Source organism: Pagrus pagrus, assembly GCF_965226575.1.
Source record: "Pagrus pagrus genome assembly, chromosome: 5".
Taxonomy (NCBI): domain Eukaryota; kingdom Metazoa; phylum Chordata; class Actinopteri; order Spariformes; family Sparidae; genus Pagrus; species Pagrus pagrus.
Window position 1 is genome coordinate 28,634,340 of NC_140189.1, and position 21,362 is coordinate 28,655,701.

The 21,362-nt window shown below is 42.3% G+C and overlaps 1 protein-coding gene across 3 annotated transcripts in view; it reads right to left on the reverse strand.

Annotated features, from left to right (window-relative positions):
- The window catches only part of drp2 (dystrophin related protein 2), a 190,574-nt gene that overhangs the window by 32,033 nt on the left and 137,179 nt on the right, over positions 1–21,362 (reverse strand). For all 3 annotated transcript variants that reach the window (XM_084352894.1, XM_084352893.1, XM_084352892.1), the window contains 7 exons: positions 20,353–20,499; positions 13,804–13,882; positions 10,853–10,913; positions 7,628–7,689; positions 7,006–7,080; positions 5,001–5,202; positions 600–685 (listed from right to left, as the gene is read on the reverse strand). In XM_084352894.1, coding sequence (XP_084209020.1) covers positions 600–685; positions 5,001–5,202; positions 7,006–7,080; positions 7,628–7,689; positions 10,853–10,913; positions 13,804–13,882; positions 20,353–20,499 — 712 coding nt within the window. The remainder of the gene's footprint in view (positions 1–599; positions 686–5,000; positions 5,203–7,005; positions 7,081–7,627; positions 7,690–10,852; positions 10,914–13,803; positions 13,883–20,352; positions 20,500–21,362) is intronic.

A 21,362-nucleotide genomic window follows, 5' to 3' on the forward strand; every position in this document is an offset into this window, starting at 1 on the left:
CAATTGAATGCAAATCTGTGAACTCTCAATCTTGAAGAGCTGATACAGATGGTGTGCCATGCATGAATTACCCAAGGCATGGGTTTGACTGTGTTGTCTCCGATCCTGTATTAATTACGGGCTGCTCCAGGTCCAACTATCATCAGCTCAAATGCTCGCTCTCCATTTTACCCGCATTTACAGGATGACTCATAAACTGGGGTTACAAAAGAACAGTAAAAACATGTCTCAAAGTGGAGTGGCACAGTAATAAAATATAACAGCATAATTTATAATCGAAAAAAAAAAGGGGATGGCAGCGACTTAGCTCTTTGCTAGTCGACTTGAGAAGAAAAATGGGAGTGAGAGCCGCAGAAACACTCTGTGCATGAATGGTGTCTTTGGCAAGCAATCCTTTTAAAGGCCCCCGGTGTACTTTGCAGAAGTACAAAAAAAAAAAAAAAGGAAAAGAAACCTCTACATTATGGCAGCAGAGTCATTCCCTCCATTAGACTAAGTGGATGTCTTTATGTAATACTGGCAATCAGGGCCGTTTTGTTTTGGCTCATTGTTTGCAGCCGAGGAGATGCATTAGGCACACGAGCGAGCATCACACTCACATTTGTACTTCTCTTGGACGTCTGCGTTGCACAAGCTCACCAATCCCATCTTGAAGCTGAGAACTCGCATTTTGCCGTTTCGAGCGCTGGTGGAAGAAAGAGAAAGGAGAAAAAGAAACTGTAGGGTTAGAATTTTTCACACCAAATCTCGGTGTATTGTGTCGTGATAATCTATTCATACATTGGCTGAACCCTGCTGGGAGGGACAAAGTGTGGAGGAATTACGTGGGTCAAAGCCGTACAGTACAGGTCAGTGCTACAGTGTGAAATTGTGTTAGAACACATCCAGAGTAACAAAAGGTAGCACCGGGACTTGACGAAGTGTCCACGAATTTATGCCCAGAAGAGCGATAATAAGCTGACATACACAACAATGTCACCTTCAGACAAATGCATGCATACTGCATAAACACACACATGAATTATATATCCGGCGTTTGTGAGGCTCAGAAGTGCAGCCCCCAGCTCAGTATGCAGTCTGATCACTGGCCAGTGGCAAGGCCAGAGAGATGGTGTGCCCTGACCTGAACCTAAAAGGGTCACATTAGCTTTTTTTTTCTGCTTGAACTAACAGAGGAGGTTACGGGGAAGCTACGTGACATGGACACGCGAAGTCGGGGTGCTGATGCGGCTGTAGCACCCCCTGAAATGAGACCCTGTCAAAACCATTAGCTGATTTAAAAAAAGTGTGATGCAGATTTGAGTGTCCACACGAAACAGAAAAAAAAACATGAAGCCTAACGTTACTCTACAATACTGATGTTCATCAGTAAGGAATATAACCTGCACTGCAGACAGGAGTAACACTGAAAACAGGCAGATCTGTGTGACATGCTCGTCTCCTCTATAAAATGTCTTTATTGTCACCTCGCTGCGTTATTATAAACTATGAGGCTGTTTTTTTCCCTGGTATTGTCATTGCAGGTTATTAAAAATGTATTCCTGATCTCAAGTGAGGCGAACAGTGTGTGGGAGTTTTTTTGTTCTGATTTTATTTGCCTTCGATCTTCTCCTACACACCTGTCGATCAACAGGTGCGCAAAAGTTTTGCTGTTAATAACTACGCAACGAAATCTAGTTTGGCAGGAATCCTTCTGAGCAGCTTAGATAAAAAAAACTGATAAATAGGATATTAAATAAAATACAACAAGATGAAACAGTCAAATGTCAAAAGTAACCAATTGTGATCTGATCTCACTCCCCTCACACATACGTACATCACTGGGACACACAGACGCAAAGTTTTTATACACAAAGGAAGAAAAAACGTACTGCCAAATTTACAAAAAGGTCCAAATAATAATGAATTTTCCACAGACAGCCTTTCACAATATTTATAAAGTTTCTCCTAACTCAATTTATAAGGCAGTCTGGGGAATTTCTCTCCCTCTTCATCTCCTCGTTGTTGATTGAAGTTGCTGTGGTTGATTTGATTTGGATCTGCTGTAGCACAAACTCACATAACCTACATCGCTGCAACAAATGGACTCGATGTTTTTTACACAAAGAAAGAGAAAACTTAATGTGTAAGATTTGCCGAATTTACAAGAAAGTCCAAATAATTAAGATTTTTTTACAGACAGTCTTTCACAATGTTTAGAAAGTTTCTCCAAACTCAAAAATTCTCAAAATTGAGCGATTTTAAAAGGGAGTCTGGGGAATTACTGTCCCTCTTCATCTCCACGCTATTGTTGGCTGTGTAGTTGCTATGGCTATATTATAGTGTTCAAATTTGCCGTCTGCTGTTGTGCAAAACATTTTCAAATTCAACTATTTTATATATATATATATATATATATATATATATATATATGCTGGTCTTTCAAATTAATACGGATGTCACACATCTATTACAGTGAGGTCATTACATGGACTGACCTCTCTCTCGACTGTGACTGACCTCCAGCGTCCCTGTACTGTGGCAAGACTGAATCTGAGATGCAAACAAACCGTCACCATTCGAGATTTCACAGCTCAGGCGCCAACACGGCTGGCAAGAATTTAGTGCCGGGCTGAGCAGCATTGGCAGAAACCGCAGGCTTATCGAATTAACATTTGAGTCGTTAAGTGAGAAATCAAGAACATCACATTCATCACAGAGCGTCAGATCAATGAATTGAATCAAAGAGTGCATTCTGGATGTTCCTTTGAACGTGTTTTCCTTTAATTCGTTCATAGGTCAAACCAGATTAGGCCGGACCATTATGAGTCGGGCAGAGGAAAAATTAGAGCCACATGGAGAAACATGAGAAGCGATAAGGGGAGCATTACTGTCTTCTCCCCAATTAGATTCGGAGCTGGAGTCGGTTCAGAGAAGCTGGAGAGCACTTGGGGACGACGTGCTGTCAGCACCTCTCACACACACTCGCATGCCATCTTCAATATGCACCCCAGCGTTGCTCCTCGGGGGACATGTCACTCCTGCACACCCTGCTTGTGTGACACGCCTCTGGAGGACACGCACACACGCAAACACACGCACGCCGTGATATACTTTAATGCACTTTCACTGGCACACACACAAATAAACACACACTTCATTCAGAACTACTGCCGCTATTTATTGGAAAACAAAAAGCAATTACTGAAATTTATGCAGAGGGTAAAGTCCTGATTGTCTCTCATTAGCCGCAAGTAGTTAAGAGCTAGCAGCCGAATTTACAGCACTCGTGGGGGTTATTCCTGTGTTCCTGTGTCTGTGCTCGCTGTTTTCCCTTTGGAGACAAAAAAGTCAAAGGGGAGCAAAGACCGGGTGAATGCTGGTGTGAAAGAGGATTTGTTTCTGCTGCGTCTCAGAAGGGATGATTGGCCCTCTGCCTGGATATTGTTATTGGAGTTTTAGCCTCTTTATAGATGTCTGGACAAGTAGCCATTGAACCAATTACATCAATCTGCAGCAGACAGGCCTAAGGCTGTGAGATAGAGTAAGAAATTGTTTTTATATTACACATAGTGAGGCTTTGTGGGCATGCGATGTGTATTTACCCACAACTCCATTATTTCTGATGCTACCACTGACTCAAATGACCTAGTGTAATGTGAAAATGTCCTTTAGCGACACTAAACCCGCTGGGAATTACACCCAGCCATGCAGCCTTTTAAACCTGATAAACGACCAGTATTATGGTCATGGATGGGAACCTAAGTGACACCCATTTCTAGTATTTAAAGCTACCCTGGAGAGTTGTATGTTCAAATCGATGAATACAAGAATAGATAGAAATAGGCTCACAATGTAAGTCGAAAGTAACAAAAACATGTTAAACAAGAAAAATGGAAGCATAAACTGTTTGTTTTTATGCCTAGCACTTGTTATTCTAGAAAACCTCGAGTATTACATTGTAGTGATCGGATCTTCCGCACTGGGGGGCTCAAAGACTGCACACAATGTTTTTACACGAAGAAGAGAAAAAACTTGAGGTATAACATTTGCCAAATTTAAAAGAAGGTCCAAACAAATAGAAATCTTTCACAGACAGGCTTTCACAATGTTTGTAAAGTTTCTTTGAACTAAAAAAACTCACAAAATTGAGCACATTTCTAAGGAAATTTTGATCTCTAACCTGTGGAAAACTTGAATAGGGATAAAATGATTTAATTGTGCGGCTCTTCTACCCTTTCCAAATGTTATTGGACTGAATGGATCCAATTATGATAGTGAAATTAGACATTTTGCGGAGTTTGTGATGCTCAAGAAAACTTCCACCATTTTACAGCCACTTCTTTCACGATGTGCATGGACCCCAGTGCATCATGTGACCGTTTAATTACACAGTTTCAGTCAAAACCTGGTGTCTACATTACCCACAATGCAACTTGACTGCCCAGAGTTCAGTCAGCGATGCTTGGTGTTTATGCTAGTAGCAGCTAATGTAGCCTTGAGCAGGCTACAGAAGCCTCCTTCTTTCTAACTCCACACCCCCAGAATCGTTTCATTTTCAAACTTCTCTTTCTCCCGCCACAAATGTTTTTAAATACATTTGTATCACGTTTACAGGAGGCTTCCCCAAGACATTTATGGCACAGTTCCACTTTAAACGCCTCTTCTTCTTCTTTAGTTTGATGGCGTGGTGAAGTAGCATGGAATCATGGGAGTTGTACAGAAATGTTACATATTACATCTTTTAAGTAGCCATTAGATCAGTGACAAGTACAGTAGCAGTCTTGGATGAGGTCTTAACAACCGGTTTTTCTACCCGTACACAGGCCGTATGGTCAATGTCATAGACTCTATAAATCAACCGAATAAGGGCTAAAAGGCTTATTAATATTGGATTTAAATGTATCAGCTGGAAAGAAACACAAACTCCAGAGGGATACTCGGGTTCTGCTGCTGGATGAAAATACTTTCTGCAGCTTTCAGCACACACAGGTTTCAATAAAAACATCAGCCGGCTTTACCTGTCATAGACGTTGAGCAGCCAGTTGAGACACATGTCAACACAGAGTGGAATGTTAACCAGGACGGACCTCTCCTCCTCCAGCCTCTCGTACAGAGCTGTCAGGCCGTGGATCATCTCCACCACATCCATCACATGCTCCCCCTGCTGCAGCTCCTGCTCCCGGAACACCTCCACCAGGCCGCTCAGCGCCACTAAATCCACTGAAAACACACATATTCAACACTGAAGTCGTCTTTATTCAGCAGTGCACCTAGAAGTCTTACTAATTAGGTGTATTTTTTTCCATAACATAAATCTACTGTAGCCTCAACACCTACTTTCATACATGCATGACTGCACATTTACCTTTAAAACGCACGCAGACACAGCCGTATCATCACGCTCACCTCCACTATTGAGAGCACAAGCGACGTGCTTATTCACCCTTTGTGCCCACTTAAGCCCCACCAGATGTTTCAAGAGCAGTGATACAAATTTGATTTCACCCTCTAAACTAATTTGATGGCCCATCCCTAGGAGTGGAGCTAAAAGGGTGTCCGTTGATGCCAGGTATAATTGGATAGCACGATAATGAGGTAGAACAGAGAGAGGAGATGGCAGAAGTAGTCTCAGGGCTGGGGGGAGGGAATCACCTAAAAATTGCATTTCTTGATGGGCTCTTATGCAGCACTGCTCAATCATTCACAAAGTGTGCAGGGAGAAAGAATGAGAGTTCTGCAGTTATCAAGGCAGCCTGGCAATTAAATTCTCTAACAATATCAACTAGCAGAGCAGAGGAGGGTGAGATAAGAGAGCGGGCGAGAGTAAGAAAGAGGTTGAGTCACTGAAGGAGGTTTTTCACACTGCTCTGAGCATGCAGAGGTATTTATACAGCGACTTGGAACGTGGAAGAGCGAGAAGGTGGCAGGAAGGTTGAAGGAGAAGGAAGAGAAGTGTGTGAGTGCTGCTTCAGTGTTTCATAGGTTCTTGTTGCATGTAGAGGATCTTGAAAGTTCAAAAGGTCTGCCCCAACAGAAGCTCCTCTCTCCCACAGAAAACACTGCTCCTGAAACGCCTCGTCAGTAGACCCGCCTTTAATTCCGTGACATCACACCACGTCACTATGTCACACATTTGCATAATTTATGCCTAGCGGCTAGTTTGGCACGTAAGAATTGATTAAGCACAGCTGCTCTGATGTTGTTTGCGTTGCTGGCTCAGGCGTGTGTGAGCTGACCAATCAGAGCAGACTGGGTATTCAGAAGGGGGGGGGGGGCCTTAAAGAGACAGGAGGTAAAACAGAGAGTTTCAGACAGAGGGGGAATACAGTGCTGCAGCACTGGACAGTATGAGGAAACTGAAGTGTTTTTTGAGCATTAAACTATGTAAACCTATTCTTATTAGCAGTAACTGTAAATAGATGGTGAACCAGAAAATGAGCATAACATGTCTCCTTTAAGAGTATGAAGAGGGAGAAGGAAAGGCCATGTTTGTGGGAGTGAAAATGAGGCGAGAGGAAACAAAATAATCCTAAAGAGAAGCACTGGTTAGTTAGACAAATGGGCAGAAATCGAGAGCGTCTGGCCCCAGAAGGATACAACAAGTGCTGTGACCCTGAAGAGGCACACGCTCAAGCCTCAACCATGCGGCAAAAACTAATTGCCTTCTTTTTCTGTCAGCCAAATTGACCAATTAATAGCTGTAATTACCTAACACACCAACAATCCAGGCTTTGATGAGAATGAGGAAGAAATCTGGTGGCTGAGTGGCTCCGGTGGCTTGTCAATACTTTTAATTTCTGCATTTTAACGCCAATTATAATAGTAAGGAACATTTTCAACCAGAGCATAGAGGGGCGATGACTCCTTCGACAACTGAACAAGGAAATGCGCCACAGCTAATCGTTATGTCTTCTTCCAGAAAAGAAGCTTGTCATAGAGGATTACTGACGGTGCAGCATAACAGTTTATCACTTAACCAGCCAGTCCAGACAGAAAACGCCATCGGTGAAATACTGTACGTACATCGCAGAGCCTTCTGAACTCGCCGCAGCTTCATGGCTGTTCTGTATGCTGAGAACTTGATGTTGTTCAGATCCGCTAATGGAGGGAGAGATAGAAAGAGATTAGAGTAAATGAAAAGATGAGGGGAAAACAAACCCATCCCGCGCCACTCCACCCTGCCATCGAGGAATTAGACATCACTATCTCAGCTCATGTTTATCACACCACTGCAGAAGTCATTAGGAGGATACTATATTGCTAATGTTATCTGTGTGTGTGTGCGTGTGCATGTGCATGCGCATGTGCAAGTGCGTGTACGCGTCTGGCCGGGCGAGTGTGTGTGCGACGGTGTCCCTATCTCCCCTGCAAGCTCCCCACGTCCGATCAGATTAACAGTAAAACACATGACGTCGTTATCGCAATTAATTAAAGGCTAAGCAAAAGGCAATCACAACGCAGGCAAATTGGGCCTCGTAGGCTAATGACAGCAGCGATGTAGTCCCTAAGGTGTTTGAAATACAGGGCCCTTAATGAGCTGTGTGACAGGGCCTTCAAAGCAGAGGTGCCATGCTGCTGCAGCCCAGTGGGGGTCCTGGGCGAATGAGCACAACTTGGAGGGCGCTTTAATTGTCTCCTTACTCACCCAGTGCTTGGTACAGTTCTGTCATCTTTGGATGGTCCCAGCACGTCGTCTGGGCCTGATGGCTGGGAAGAGGACAGAAAAAAAAAAAAATCAGATCAAGGAAGAAATGGAGAACAAATGAGCAGAGACAGGCAGGTGAAAGAAGGGAGATCAGAGGGTAGGAAGTGGGGAAAAAATGAGAAAATGAGAGGGCAGGACCAGGGCGACCTGTTGTTTATAACAGTTTCAGGCCCGTAAAGTGCAGACATACGTCAGATCAGGTTCTGGCATCAAAGTTGCGCACCGCTGCTGCTCTGTTGGAGTTATAACTTAAAAGACTTCACTCAGAGACACCACAGAAACATACACTCACACCACCTTCTTATGCTGCTACTCGCTCTAGAGGACATTCAGGAAAAAAAAAAAAAGATCCCATAAAACGGACAAGCACAGCAAAATAAATGAGAAATCCCAAAGCAGAAAGTCTGCCAGGACCCAGGGGCCTTTTAGGGCAGCTCTCAACGTTTTACCGGTGCGGGCGTTCATTGATTGGTACCCAATGAAGTGCTGCTCAGATACAACTCCCACCCTCGTTGGTACAGTAATATAGCCCATAAAGAATTGACTAGCAGACTAAAACAAGACCCACGAGGTTCTGTTGCAAATGATTAAGAAAATAAATACTTATGGTCGGCAGAGAAACCAACCTGCACACACAAAGTCGTCTGGGCATAAATATACACACATTCGCAGTTCATTGATAAAACCGGCAGCGCTCTAAAGGTGAAGCCGATGAGGAAAATAGATAAACAGATTAGTGCTCAGGCAAATACTATAATAATAGAATTCCTCTCTGAATCGTTAAGTATTTATCTGCTTTCTAATAGTAACTGTGTACATGTTTAGACAACGTAATGATCTTTGCAAATGTGAGGCATGTGGTGCTCAAAGCAAGAATGATGGGAGATGAATTCACTTGTCAAAATAGGAAATGCAGACATATTAACTCACAATGACACAGACGAACGAATGATTCCCCACCCATCCGCGTTGTCAGGCGGAAAACAATCCAAGCTTCTCCCCTAAACAACTTCTTTGTGTGGGAGCAGATGGTGTTTTTACACGCTTTGTTTTATGGAAAACAAAGAGCGTCGAAAGTTTGGACTGGATTTGGCAGTTAGAGATTAAAAGGAAGCTGGTAGCTTTCTGCCAGACTTCTGAATTGTTGCTTACATCTCTGAGTTTTTCAGTGATTCGAACAAGTTTGGTGCGTCCGTTCTTCCAAAGTCAAAAACTACAGATACATGAGGGTGAAATGTGCCAAAAGTTAGATGAGCTTTCCTGTGGAAGCCCAGTACTACTTTTGAATGCAGACCCTGCAGTGGAGATCAGGCTGCGCCGTCATAAATCTACTGGGTCCTCTGACAGGTGATGGGACTCTCCAACCTTGGCCTAATGTGTCTTTAAACTGCCTTTAAATCCTGAAGAGCAGATCCTTGCATGGTTATGATTGGGGACTTCTTTCAACCGTGAATATAATGGACACCTTCAAAAGTTCTGAATCGCCTACATAAAAGCTTGATTCAGACGAGTCGGGCAGTTGAGAGGACTCTTTCATGCTTTTAGGTTCAGAGTCTTCTTTACAAACAGAAGTTGTTTTGTAGACATGTTTTGTAGAAAAGCACTAAACCCTTTGTAGAAACCTCTGAGCAACACTTAAATAAGAATATAAGAAATCAGCAGTCATTGGGGAAAGAAACCGCAGGCTTTTATCAGAGTCGGTGAAGATTTATATAAGAACGGGGTCTTGATTCAGGGTCATGTGCACAATAATGCAAATAACAAGGTGGAACTAACAGGCGTGTTGCTTTCTCTGATTCTCCAGACTTCAAAATTAAAATAGGTCAGTGTAACTTCAATCAACTGAACATAGTATGCTCAGTTCGAACCTATTCAGTCTTACCATTGTATAGACTTCAGTGGGCCCAAAGGAAAATGGGTTCCCACGTTACGTACTTGTATCACTCTGGTTCAGTAATGAGCTTTTCTGAACTGGAAGATAAATTTAAAATCAAAGGATGACAACAGCAGTCTGCCCCCATCATGCAACACTACACAGAGGTTTAAATCGTTTAATTATTTGTTCTCAGAGGCCAAAACTATTTGAAATGTAAATAGTACATTGTGCACATTTGATGTTGTTAACTTTGTGTGGTCACCCCTCTGTTACATTAGCATTAGCAGCTGTCAGTCAAAATTGTTTTTTTCTGTCAGCGCTTCGTCCCAGCGCTCCTGTGCTCACTGCCGGTGCTTTTCTGCAGACACGGGCCCTAAATAAGGCAAATTTGTAGAGTCACATCCAAACCGTTTTAAAGCCACACAGGGATTTTTTCATGGAAAAACCTCCAAATATGTAAATGTGAGGAGCAGAGATGAGTTTTCAGGGGTTTAATTAATGCCAGGAGAGGACTTTAACTGCTCCAAGCGACCACTGCCACAGTTTCTGGTAGGACTGAAAATGATGTCAGTGGAACAGATACGGCCGGTCACCAGTGACAGAGCAGAACAGATAGCATTAAGAAGAGGTTAAGCTGAATAATGAAATCAAAGCAAATGGCAATTCAGTCTAATTATCCGGCTATAAAGCTGGTACTTGGGATGGGCCTGGATGGTCATCGACTATGCTGAGCCCTGTACCACTGTAACATCGGGATTTCAAAGGCTCTCCACCAGAGAGCACACAAAGGTAGTGTGTCCCCTCAGAGGTGCCAGAACGCATGAGTTGTTGGTGCTCGTGACAAGTGGGAGAGAAAATGAAGAGCGGAGAAATCGTTATACAGTGTCCATTTGGTAGACATCCCCTAACTCTAGCTGGGTACTCTTTATTGTTTCACCAACTTTTTGATGACATCATTTGAACCTACCATTTTGAATTGCCCCCACCCTCCACTGTGATGTCACTACTGTAAAAAAATAAACAAGGGGACATGTTCAAGAGTAAAACCAGCCGATCACAGAAGTTTGAAAAATGCTATAAACAGCCTGTTTCAGTAGAGTCTGGTGTCGAAACTAAAAATAAATAGGTCAAACTCTAGTGGAAAACCAAAGTGCTGCACACAGACATACAGTAGTCATATCCATTTGTTACAACGATAACACCCCCACTTTAATTCAGCCCTCTAACCTGTGATGGGAAAAGTACACACACTCCCGCAGTGCAGACACTGACCCTGAAGTTGCACTTACTTGATGTAGTAGGGCACTTTGTTCGGGGAGATGGCACGCTCCCACGGTATCTGCACTGAACCTGTGTAAACACACAGAAATCAATTTCAAAATAGGCATGGCATGAAAAGCCATTGTATACAATGTCCGTGACAGCGTGTCCATTCAGGCCGTCTTAACAGAGCTGCTCTGGTGTACAACCGGCGCACTAAAGCCAAGGAGACAAGTCTATTGTGTGAGGTTTCCACAGAGTGTTGGTTTGTTTGGCACGGCCTAATACAATACGAGAGGTGGAGGTGTCTGTGAGGCGGGGTGACTGTAGCGTTTTAATCCGCCTCCAAACTGAACCACAGGGGGTTCAGCGGAGGATCAAACAGGACAAACTGCACTGTTGAAGAAGCAAGAGGCACACACACACACACACACACACACACACACACACACACACACACACACCATGTCATTGGCTGTTATTGTACCACGACATGGCACAATGCAGACGTGTATGTTGCTGCTTTGCATGTAAAAAAAAAAAATCATGTACAAAGACTGAAATAGGCCCACAAATCCATCAGGGGGAAAAAAGAAAAATATTCCCCCTCCAGTCAAAAACTTTTCTTCCTGTTCCTTTTAATAAGGGTGAAGGAATAGGCAATTTGGTTGCAGATGAGTGGAGGGGATCTTTAATAAATGTAAAAACACTCCTTTACAAGTTAATTTCCTGCATTTAATATCTGCTTTCAATAAATCTACAGAAGTTTTATCAGCAGCAATGAACTCCTCTCTTTTTTCATTAGTAAATGTATTTATTATGTATGGAAAATGTCCCCTTTGACCGACAAATTATTATGTTATACTATCACAGTGCTAATACTGATGCATAAATGCATACGTAGTGGTTAATGTTGTAGCTGGTCAAGAAGAGGTCATTCTGATTACTTTATATGCAGTTTGGTGGTTTAGTCCAAAGGGTCACAATGTATTATATTCTGTAAGAACTGTATCCCCAGGAGCTCAGCTGGTTGAGCGTGCGACCCACGTACAGAGGCCCTGCCGTCGCTGTGGCGGCCCAGGGCTCGAGTCCGACCTGTGGCCATTTGCTGCATGTCATCCCACCTCCTGTCATCTCTCAAGCTGTCCTTTCAATAAAGCCATGAAAAGGCCAAAAAGAAAAAAAAAATCCAATATAATATAATAAAAGATAATATAAATCCAATATCCAATATTTAAATCGACCAATCAATCAATGATTATTTATATAGCACCTTTCAAACAAGTCAAAGTGCAATTCAAAGTGCTTGAGGAAAAATGGTCTATTAAGAAAACAAAAATGAGTTTAGAGACTAATGAACACCAGCTGCAATAAAACGAACAGTTAAAATAATAGAAGATAAAGAATAAAAGATAAAAACAAGCAATAAAAAAATGATAAAGATCAAATAATGTATTGCACGTTAAAGTTGATTTAAAAAGTTAATAACAACAGTAAAATGTAAATACAAATCTATATAAAATATAGATGAACAGAATACAGGGCTATGATAAAAACAAAATAAATCACAATAAGTATAAACATTAAAACTGTAAAAATATAAGACACTACATAAAAGCAAGACTGGATAGTTTGCGTTTAAAAGTATCAACACTATATATATATATATATATATATATATATATATAAAGCTGTCAGATAACGGTGTAGTGGAGTTAAAAGTATTGTGTTTCCATCTGAAATGAAATAAAGTAGCATAAATTGCATAAATTAAAGAAATATTTCAAGGCTGGAAACACAGCACAGGACAAACAGAAGTTGGTGCTACATGACCCGAGAAAACAGAGAACAGTGATGCTGCCGGCTAGTAACTAACAGTATTGTGTTACAGCTAAACAGTACGCTAAAATATGTTACTGAAAACATTGAAAACAGACACTGCCTTGTTTTAGTTTGATCAGAGCCTCCATTTTCACAATACAGGAACAATCTTACTCCACTTTGGGTTCAGTGTGCTAAAATATGTTTCTGAAAACGTTTTGGGTGAGAAATAGGCCGTGTAGCAGCAACAGACTCTTGGTTTTTAGTTTGATTGAAGTTCGGTGCGACGCCCCTCAGTTGATCCAAGAGAGGGCAGGAGAGGCGGCCGACTGTGATCTTTGTGTCCATGAAACAACAACCTTAAAATCCACCAGATGACACGTTTTGCATCATTTGGCGGCAGAATCGTTCAGTTGCGTTTTCTATCAACATCGCAGTGTTAAAACTTCCCTGTTTAACTAACTGAGCAAATGTTCTCCTTTACAGTCCATCGCAGCACAAATCCTAGGCGTGGGCATGTTGGTGCATTAAAAACCTCAGACCCAAACCCAGACGTTCCTGCAGGGTACAGTGGTCTGAGCTGGCAGCGGAGTGGTGCTGTGTAGCCCCCAGTGTGGCATCCCTGAGCCGGCATGACAGCAGCAAAACTGGATGGGGGGTTTGTTGAGGACACACAAGCACTCACCACTTCAAGAAAACACTCATGCAGAGAGCCTTGCAACACACAGCCCTTTTTTCACTTCTTCATCAGCTTAAAGTAGGCAAAGTAAATCACAGCTCTCAACCCCCCCCCCGCCCCCCCACCTGCTCCCTCTGTGTAGCCTTTGAAGATCGGCAGGTAAAAGAAGAGACAGAATTCACAAATATGTATCTGTGCTCAAATGAGAGCGATGACTGCTGTGATGAGCATCGCTGGGGATGCTTATCGCAACCGTGTGCTGGAACTGATGAAGAAGGATGAACAAAAGCCTGCCAGCTCCACCTCTAACCCAAATACACACACACACACACACACACACACACAAGCAGCGTTTCATAACCTTATCATATGAAACTGTAATGTATCCCACACACTCTCGGAGACGGTGCCTCGGCACAGCGCGGCACAGATTGGTGCGACATGAGGTAACAACTTCAAATAGCAGAAGAGGACTCTTACTGGAGAGGAAGTGCTGCGATCCGGGGCCAAAGTCTCGATGTGCATCCTGGAGCTGCTTCAGCCGCTCCTCTATCGAACCCTGAGGACACACACGCAGACAGACACACACACACACACACACACACACAGTTAAATCAAAGGGAATCGTGCTGTTCATGACTCTCCACCACAAATCCCCAAAATAGAAATACACGCACACAAACCACCTGCTTCTCCTCCATTAGTGAGCTGCGGAATATAAATTATGTCTTTTTCCTCCGCTGCCCCTCTTGAAGGACTTTGAAAGCCTTTGAAGAGCAGCAGGTAGGAAATGAAGACAGAGATTACAAAATAATATATTTTTGTCGAAACCAGGACAACGGCTCCTGGTTGTAATGTCAGCGTGGAAGAAAAGGAGCTCGGAGGATGAGAAGATGAAATGAGAGCCTCACTTGTGTTCAATAACTACGGAGACTGCGTTGACAAAATTAAGTTTGCCGATGCCTTTGTGAATGCGTCTCACGTCAGTTATGTGTCTCGCCAAATGGGATTTAGCACGACTAATCCTGGTTTACCTGAAATGCATTGGATTTGGCATTAAATGAATCATTGTCAGCTGGATGTTTGAAAAGGCGTCATCAAACAATGGGAGGTAAACCCACTCGCGGTGATAAAAAGAGAAAATGTGATGATCCTTTGAGCTTCAAAGAGAAGTACAGGCAATGAGTCGTAATGTCTAAAGTTGAGATATAATAAGTTAGCGTGCACACGTCATTGCTCCCTCGCCGGAAAATAAAACAATATAATCTGGACCCGTGATTGAAATTGCTTGGACTAATACAGAGCAGTGTCAGCGTGCCTTGGATATGTAACCACCAGCCGTGCGGGGTTTCACAATCTATTTGTTATGCAGGCAATTTGGGCTGCCATAAGGAAGACAAATGACTAAATTACCCGTGATCGACAAATATTACCAAATCAAATTTGGAAAATACATTTTCTCTGGCGTCACGGCAGCCAAAATCAACAGGCCACAGGATGCTACAGGGATTTTGCATTTATCATTTTAATTAAGAGAGAAATGGGACTCGGCGAGGGAGACAAAGAAAAAAGGATTCTCCATTCTGCTTGCTTTCGCAGCGAAAAGAGATAGCGAGGTGCCAGGTCAGTGCATCTTATTGCATTGAAATTAATGAATGTGGATCAGCAGAGATAGCACATCGACCGGGGGGGGGGGGGCAAGTAAGGCGGCTCGAAGAAGGTGGAAACGCACAGAGATAAAAACATTTGCCACACCCGTCTCTTTACTTTATTTCACTCGAGCTCTACTGATATCACAGCAACTCAGATCAAAATGCGAGATCTGGGAGATGAATATCAAGCTGGTGACTATAGATACTAAAAGCCTTTTTAACAACATTGATCACCAGGGGAGGGATTAGAGGCTCTCACTTAGTTGCTGAATCAAAGACCACAGGGCACATTAGCGCACAGTGGATGAAAGATTTAGCAGAAATTGTCGTTTTTCATGAACAGCTTTTACCTCCATCGCAGAGGGACATCAATGGAAAGCGAGATGACGCCTAATTTCTATGAATCCCTCTCCCAACAATCCTTTCTCTAAATGTACCAGGCTGTGGTGGCAATTTGTAAAAAGGTGTCTCCTTGATAATTCAGCTTCAAGTGTGTCATTAGACTTCGAAGCACATCTCCACTCCTCAAAGGATCGTTTAAACTTTATTATGCATCGTGACCTGTATCAGAGAAAAACACTTTTAATTGAACCAGAGGGAACGCGAGCTACCGACGTGTACAAAAATAAGACTGACAGATGTTTTTATTTTTAAGCAAGCTCATCCCACACGCTCTAAATAAAAGCTCGCTGTCTGTCAGTATAGCTGCATCCTTAGGATACGCAGCACCTCACTGGTTTGTCGAGCGCGGAGCACTTGAACTTGGTCAAACGAGGAATCCTAAAAATGGATCGACGCAGCGAGAAATGAAATATGAGAACCTCGCTCAGGAGGAGTGCCTTTTAACAAGACACAAGCTGTGTCTGGAATCCATACTTCATACTAATTCGATACAGTATGTGCTGCATAGTAATCACCACATTATACTGTTGTTGTTTTTTGTTTTAGCAGTTCAACGTAGATGATATATCACCAGGAAATTACACAATAAGTATGACATTACAAGATCTTACACGTATTGTCTTTGTTTTTTAAATTTGGTTTGGATGTGTTTTACCACCACTCACAATATATACACATTTTGTTCAACTCCTCCATTTTCCCTGCGCACTGCATTGTGGGAGTATCATATGCATCAACACAACACACTCTGAAACGTCTTGATTATACTATATTTTGTCACTTTTCTCATGCTCAGAATGAGCACAGATCCCAACATAACGCCTGCTAAGCGCAACATTTCTTACAGCTCCGTTGCGACCGCTGCCTGCAATATCCCAACCTGAACCCGGATGTAGAGAAGATTCCTCCGAAAACACCAGCATGTCACTCCGTCTAGCTGTGATTAATTGCTGCAAGTAGTCCAATAAGTTTCACTTAGAGGACAAGGGCTTAAGTTGAAGCCATTGACTTGATTTGCTTCGCTGGCTTACAAATCAAACCCATCACTTGTCTAATCTGATCTGCTCTGCTTTTCTTCTGCTCTCCTCCTGAACTGTTTTCATCCTGGACTATTTCAAGGCAACATGAAAGCTCTCGTCAGGAAGACGGGCAAGTGTGCAAAGTGGATCGTGGAAATCAATTTCTCAGAGTTGTTGAAGGGGCGTTGAAAATCATCAGACGAAAGCCGGAGAAGAGAGAAACGGAGAGGAGGAGAGGCTGGAGTGGGTAATTACAACATCATGATGATGACACAAATGACAGGCGCTGAGGAGAGTACCGTGGAGGTTATCTAATGGGAACAGGGTGCTCGCACATGAGGTGCATGGAAGGCTGCGTGGGGGTTTTGTGAGGCAGTGCAGAGGATGCTGATGGAGCACGCAGCCTGAGCTTGAAAGTTGCACACTGATTAGAGCTACAGTAATGCTCGCTGGATAATGCGTCCATACATTCAGCTAAGCATCGAGGGGGAGGGCGAGTCCAGTTCAATGAACCCACAGCACTTTATTCTTGAAAATTTTAAAAGGCTTTAAAAGCAAGTGCCCCGGATTCATCGGAGAACGTCCCCTCTTCATGTAAACGCGCGGGTCAAAACCTTAATTCATTTGCATCATTCAGGCGTCTTTCCTGCCGTGTTTCTCGCCTCAGCTGCCACTTCATGATGCGTGAAAATGTGATCTGTACAACGACTTTACATTTTAACTGTTAAACATTCTGAATGAAAGCTCAACTCATCACAGGGATGAACTGCTGCAAAAAAAAACAACAACAGCTGTTGCAAAACAGGTCCATACTGAGACTACGGTTTGTTAAAGCTGTTTGAAGCTTCCTACGCTGTTCAGCTCAAAACAACCTGCAGCTGCTTTACAGTTAACGGCTTTCAGTCACGTGCTGTACAACTGGGAGGGTTATGTTGCTCAGATGCAGCTAGATGTTAATTTTGCAGTCAAGTTTGAACCAACTGTAGAAGTTGATCTAAACACACACTAGCATTCAAAAGTTTGGATTCACCTGTTGGATTGAAGTTTTTCTGCTGTTCCACAATAACGGCTAATTAAACAAAGATAAGAAATAGTGTAATTCAGACACTCAGTGTATTATTTAAACGAAGAACAATACAATAATTCAAATCTCCAGTCCAGAAAAGTGAAGCTGACCCCGCCCATAGAGCAGAGTTGGCCTGGCTACCCAGCCACTAGCACTCGGTCCACATATGGCAATGACTTATGGGCCACAGGTGGTCCAGAGCTGGTAGCCAGGACACCGCTGCCATGACATGTGTATGACTAGCTGGCCCGACTCTGGCCTGTGCCAGTTCTGGATAATTCATTGCTGCATATGCGGCTGTGGGGCCCGTCACCATGCCAGACTAACTCTGCTATGTGGGTAGATAATTATTGAACCACAACGGTTTTCATTTATTTGGAGCTCATGAACTCGTAAGTCTAAAGATATCAGAGCTTGAGGATTTGGAGAACATGTTGCATTTACTTTGTGAGTAAAATTAAATTACTGATTAAGACAATAAATTAAGATAACTGAATAATTACAAGTATGACAACCCAGTATTTTGTGTGTAAAGTGTATATATACTGTATATTTTTATTATTTATTAATTATTTCAATTACCTATAAATCAAAACATTAGCTTAATGAAACTCTAAACTAAAAAACTCTAAACTTAAAATATTTGTTGCCACTGATTACCTTCATTATATTAAATACAACCAACTTACCCAACTTTAACAACTACAAAGGCAAATTCTGTGCATAAAACTGTAGGACACAACTTTATCATTATAAAGTGTTTATTGGCCTTTTCATCGGCGAACCTGTTTTTCTTTTGGCCCTCTAAACTGTGAATTGTCAGTCCATAATATGTTCATCCATTAGGAAGCGAGCAACACACCTGTTGACCCCAGCTTGTTGTAATCATTATTGCTACTTGAACCTGAAACAGGAACCTGTTCATTAAACCTGCTCTGATTTGCTTTTAGTTTAATTTATTAACTGATGATTTCTTGGTTGCTCCAAAGTTTCTTTGTATCTTTCTGCCCTTTCAGTTGTCGGTCTGGTTAAACTTTAGTACAGCATTTTGGTCTCTATCTACAAAACATCACTTTTTTTTTTTACAAGCCTTTCATACAAAATAACATCTATTTGTAAAGAGGACTTTCTATGACCTCAAATCAACAAAGACCATTCAGAATAAAGGGCGGTCCTCTCAACCATCGGCTGTACTGAATCAAGCTTTTGTGTCAGGATTTTCAAAACTTTTGAAGGATACGCAGCTGAAAGAAGTCCCCGATCCTGACTCAACAATAACTGCGTCGTTCAGGATTCAGACAGTTTAAAGAAACATTAGGTCAGGGTTGGAGTGAAGCTTCTGTAACAGGTGATTTCAAACTTTTCAAAGGTTGAATACATTTGGACATTTTTACCGTTGATTAAACTTTTCCGATAAACCATCTGTCAACCTCCTCAAATCCACCTTTTCTTGCCTTGCCTCATGTTAACTGATGATATGCCTTCACATGTTTTGGCTCTTTTACTACAAGTGATTTTATCATTAGCAACTGACATGTTTTTATAGGAGCTTGAATTTTGTCGATGGTTCAAGGCATCTATTGATCCATTTCCTTTCAGGATTGCGCAACATAAACACGATTCTGTTAACTGATATGAACCAAACTGAGATTAATTCAATAAATGGCTGCACTTGTATCTACTCACCCTCATGCCGATGGAAAGTCAGGTGAAGTTCACAAAACATTTCTGGAGCTTCACAGCAAACACAGCGCCGCTGCATCCTCTTATACAACTGAAGCAGATGGGGACTTGTTTTAAAACATAACGGCTCCATGCAGCTTGTTCAGCATAATCCAGAAAGCCCTGAGATCCCAAATTGATTTCAAAAGACGTTATTTGAATGTGAGGTCGGGCTTGCACACCCACTTCAGAAGGGGTGCGCGCTAATGCTTTGAGCTTAGAAGCTACAGTGAAGATTTCTGCTTTGTGAAGGGTGTAAATAACCTCTTCTCTTATCAATTTGGGAGCTCAGGGCTTCCGGTTTCTTAGATTAAGCTGGATGAGCTGTAGGAAGCCAATTCATATTTTGTTTTTTGCTTTCGCTTTTTATTTTTTAAAATAAGCTCCCAGCTGCTTCAGCTGTTTAGAAGAATGTTGCAACTCTGTTTTGCTGTTGAAGCTCCAGCTCCACTTTCCATCGACTTGACGATGAGAAGATAAGATAAGATAATTTTTCTTTTTGGGGTGAGTTTATCCGTTAATGTAATCCTGCACTGTCTTTCATAATGAGGACAAACATGTACTTAAAACTGTACAAGCACACATTCAATAGGCTCAAGATTTGTGGGGGTGGCAACAGGTCAAGCTTGCACATCAGTGTGAATCTTGTCTTCGTTCATTATTGTTTTTTGGTATTTTAAGCCTTTGTTCAATAGTTGACAGTGAGGAAATGCCAGGAAATTAGGGGAGAGATGGGGGAGAGATGGGGGAGAGATGGGGGTCGGAGGTGAGCTCTGTGATGTTTTCGGATTGATCGTCCTAACTCGACAGTTGATGATATTTCAATCACATGTATGAACTTAGCTCAGTGGTCTTAGTGATCCCTTTTAGTACCTGGCAATCATCTATCGGCTTGAACACGTTCTCTGATCACCCCTTCTGATCAGATCAAAATGAGTCATCACACAACCTTTATTCTCATCCTAAAAGCGCACCAGCGTCCCTCACAAGCTCAAAAAGATAAAAAGACATAAAGCAGTTGGAGGCCTGAGGTTCGGGCCTCACACGAACCTTTAACTAGCATTAGGACAAACATTACACATGCAATCGCTCCCTGATGTCTCCCTTGAATTTGAAGCTGCTGCTGACAATGTCAAACAGGCTACACAGACCCAGCAGTGAACTCTACCTGAAGCACTTTCCATCTGCTGTTGAGATGCTCCAGGGCGCGGGCGTTCTCCATCGACAAATGGACATCGGAGATGGCCAGCTGGTGGGCCAGATCATTGATGTGCTTCATGCCCTCCTTCACCTGGGTCAGCTCCTCCTTAAATAACTGCAGAGGAGTATGGGACAGAGATAGAGAGAGAGGCAGAGAGAGGAGCAGAGAGACGTAGGGAGGTGGAATAAAAGAGAAAACAAAGATACAAAACATTAATTTATAAAACATATCAGACAAAGACAAACATTGAGTCTGAACCAAGCTGCAGTCAAATGAAATAAAAACAGAAATCAATTGAAATGCGATCCAGTGTTGCTGTCAGCTCTGTTTTAGAAATGATTTGTCAGCAACCGTATATTGAGTTTGAGTTTATTAGCATTCATAGTGAAGGTTGACAAGCGAATACAGGCAGAATTAACATTAATGGAACATCTCCACACGTTTGTGCATCATAAAAACATAAAACTATATATATTTATATACTAATACATTCACATTTACGTACAAGCATAAAAACCTTTTTAAAATACAATCAAACACGCCCAGAAGACTTCAGCTGTCTTTTGTTCTCGTCAGTTCTGTATTAAACAGTGTGACTGCTGTAGGCGGAGCTGCTGCTGCTTTTGTTCTTCTTGGTTTGTAAGAAAGTTTCTTCTCTTTGTACAGTCGGCTCTCGTCTGTGAGATAGTGTCGACACATCGATTCTGAATATTTCAAACTCTTTCAATACTCATATGTTGCAGTATCGATACGTAAGTACTAGCTGCATTTTTGTCACTCTCCTCTCCGAGAGCGACACACACACACAGCTGTAGTGCCCACATCGCACCACCTCCACATTCATTTAGATGTTGTTTTGCTTTACGTGTACCAATTTTCCATGTGTTATGGTATCAAATATCGATATTTGTCAAGGTATTCTGTCGAAGTTTGAAATTGCAGTATCGTAACAACACTGGAGGGGTGTAACAGTGCAC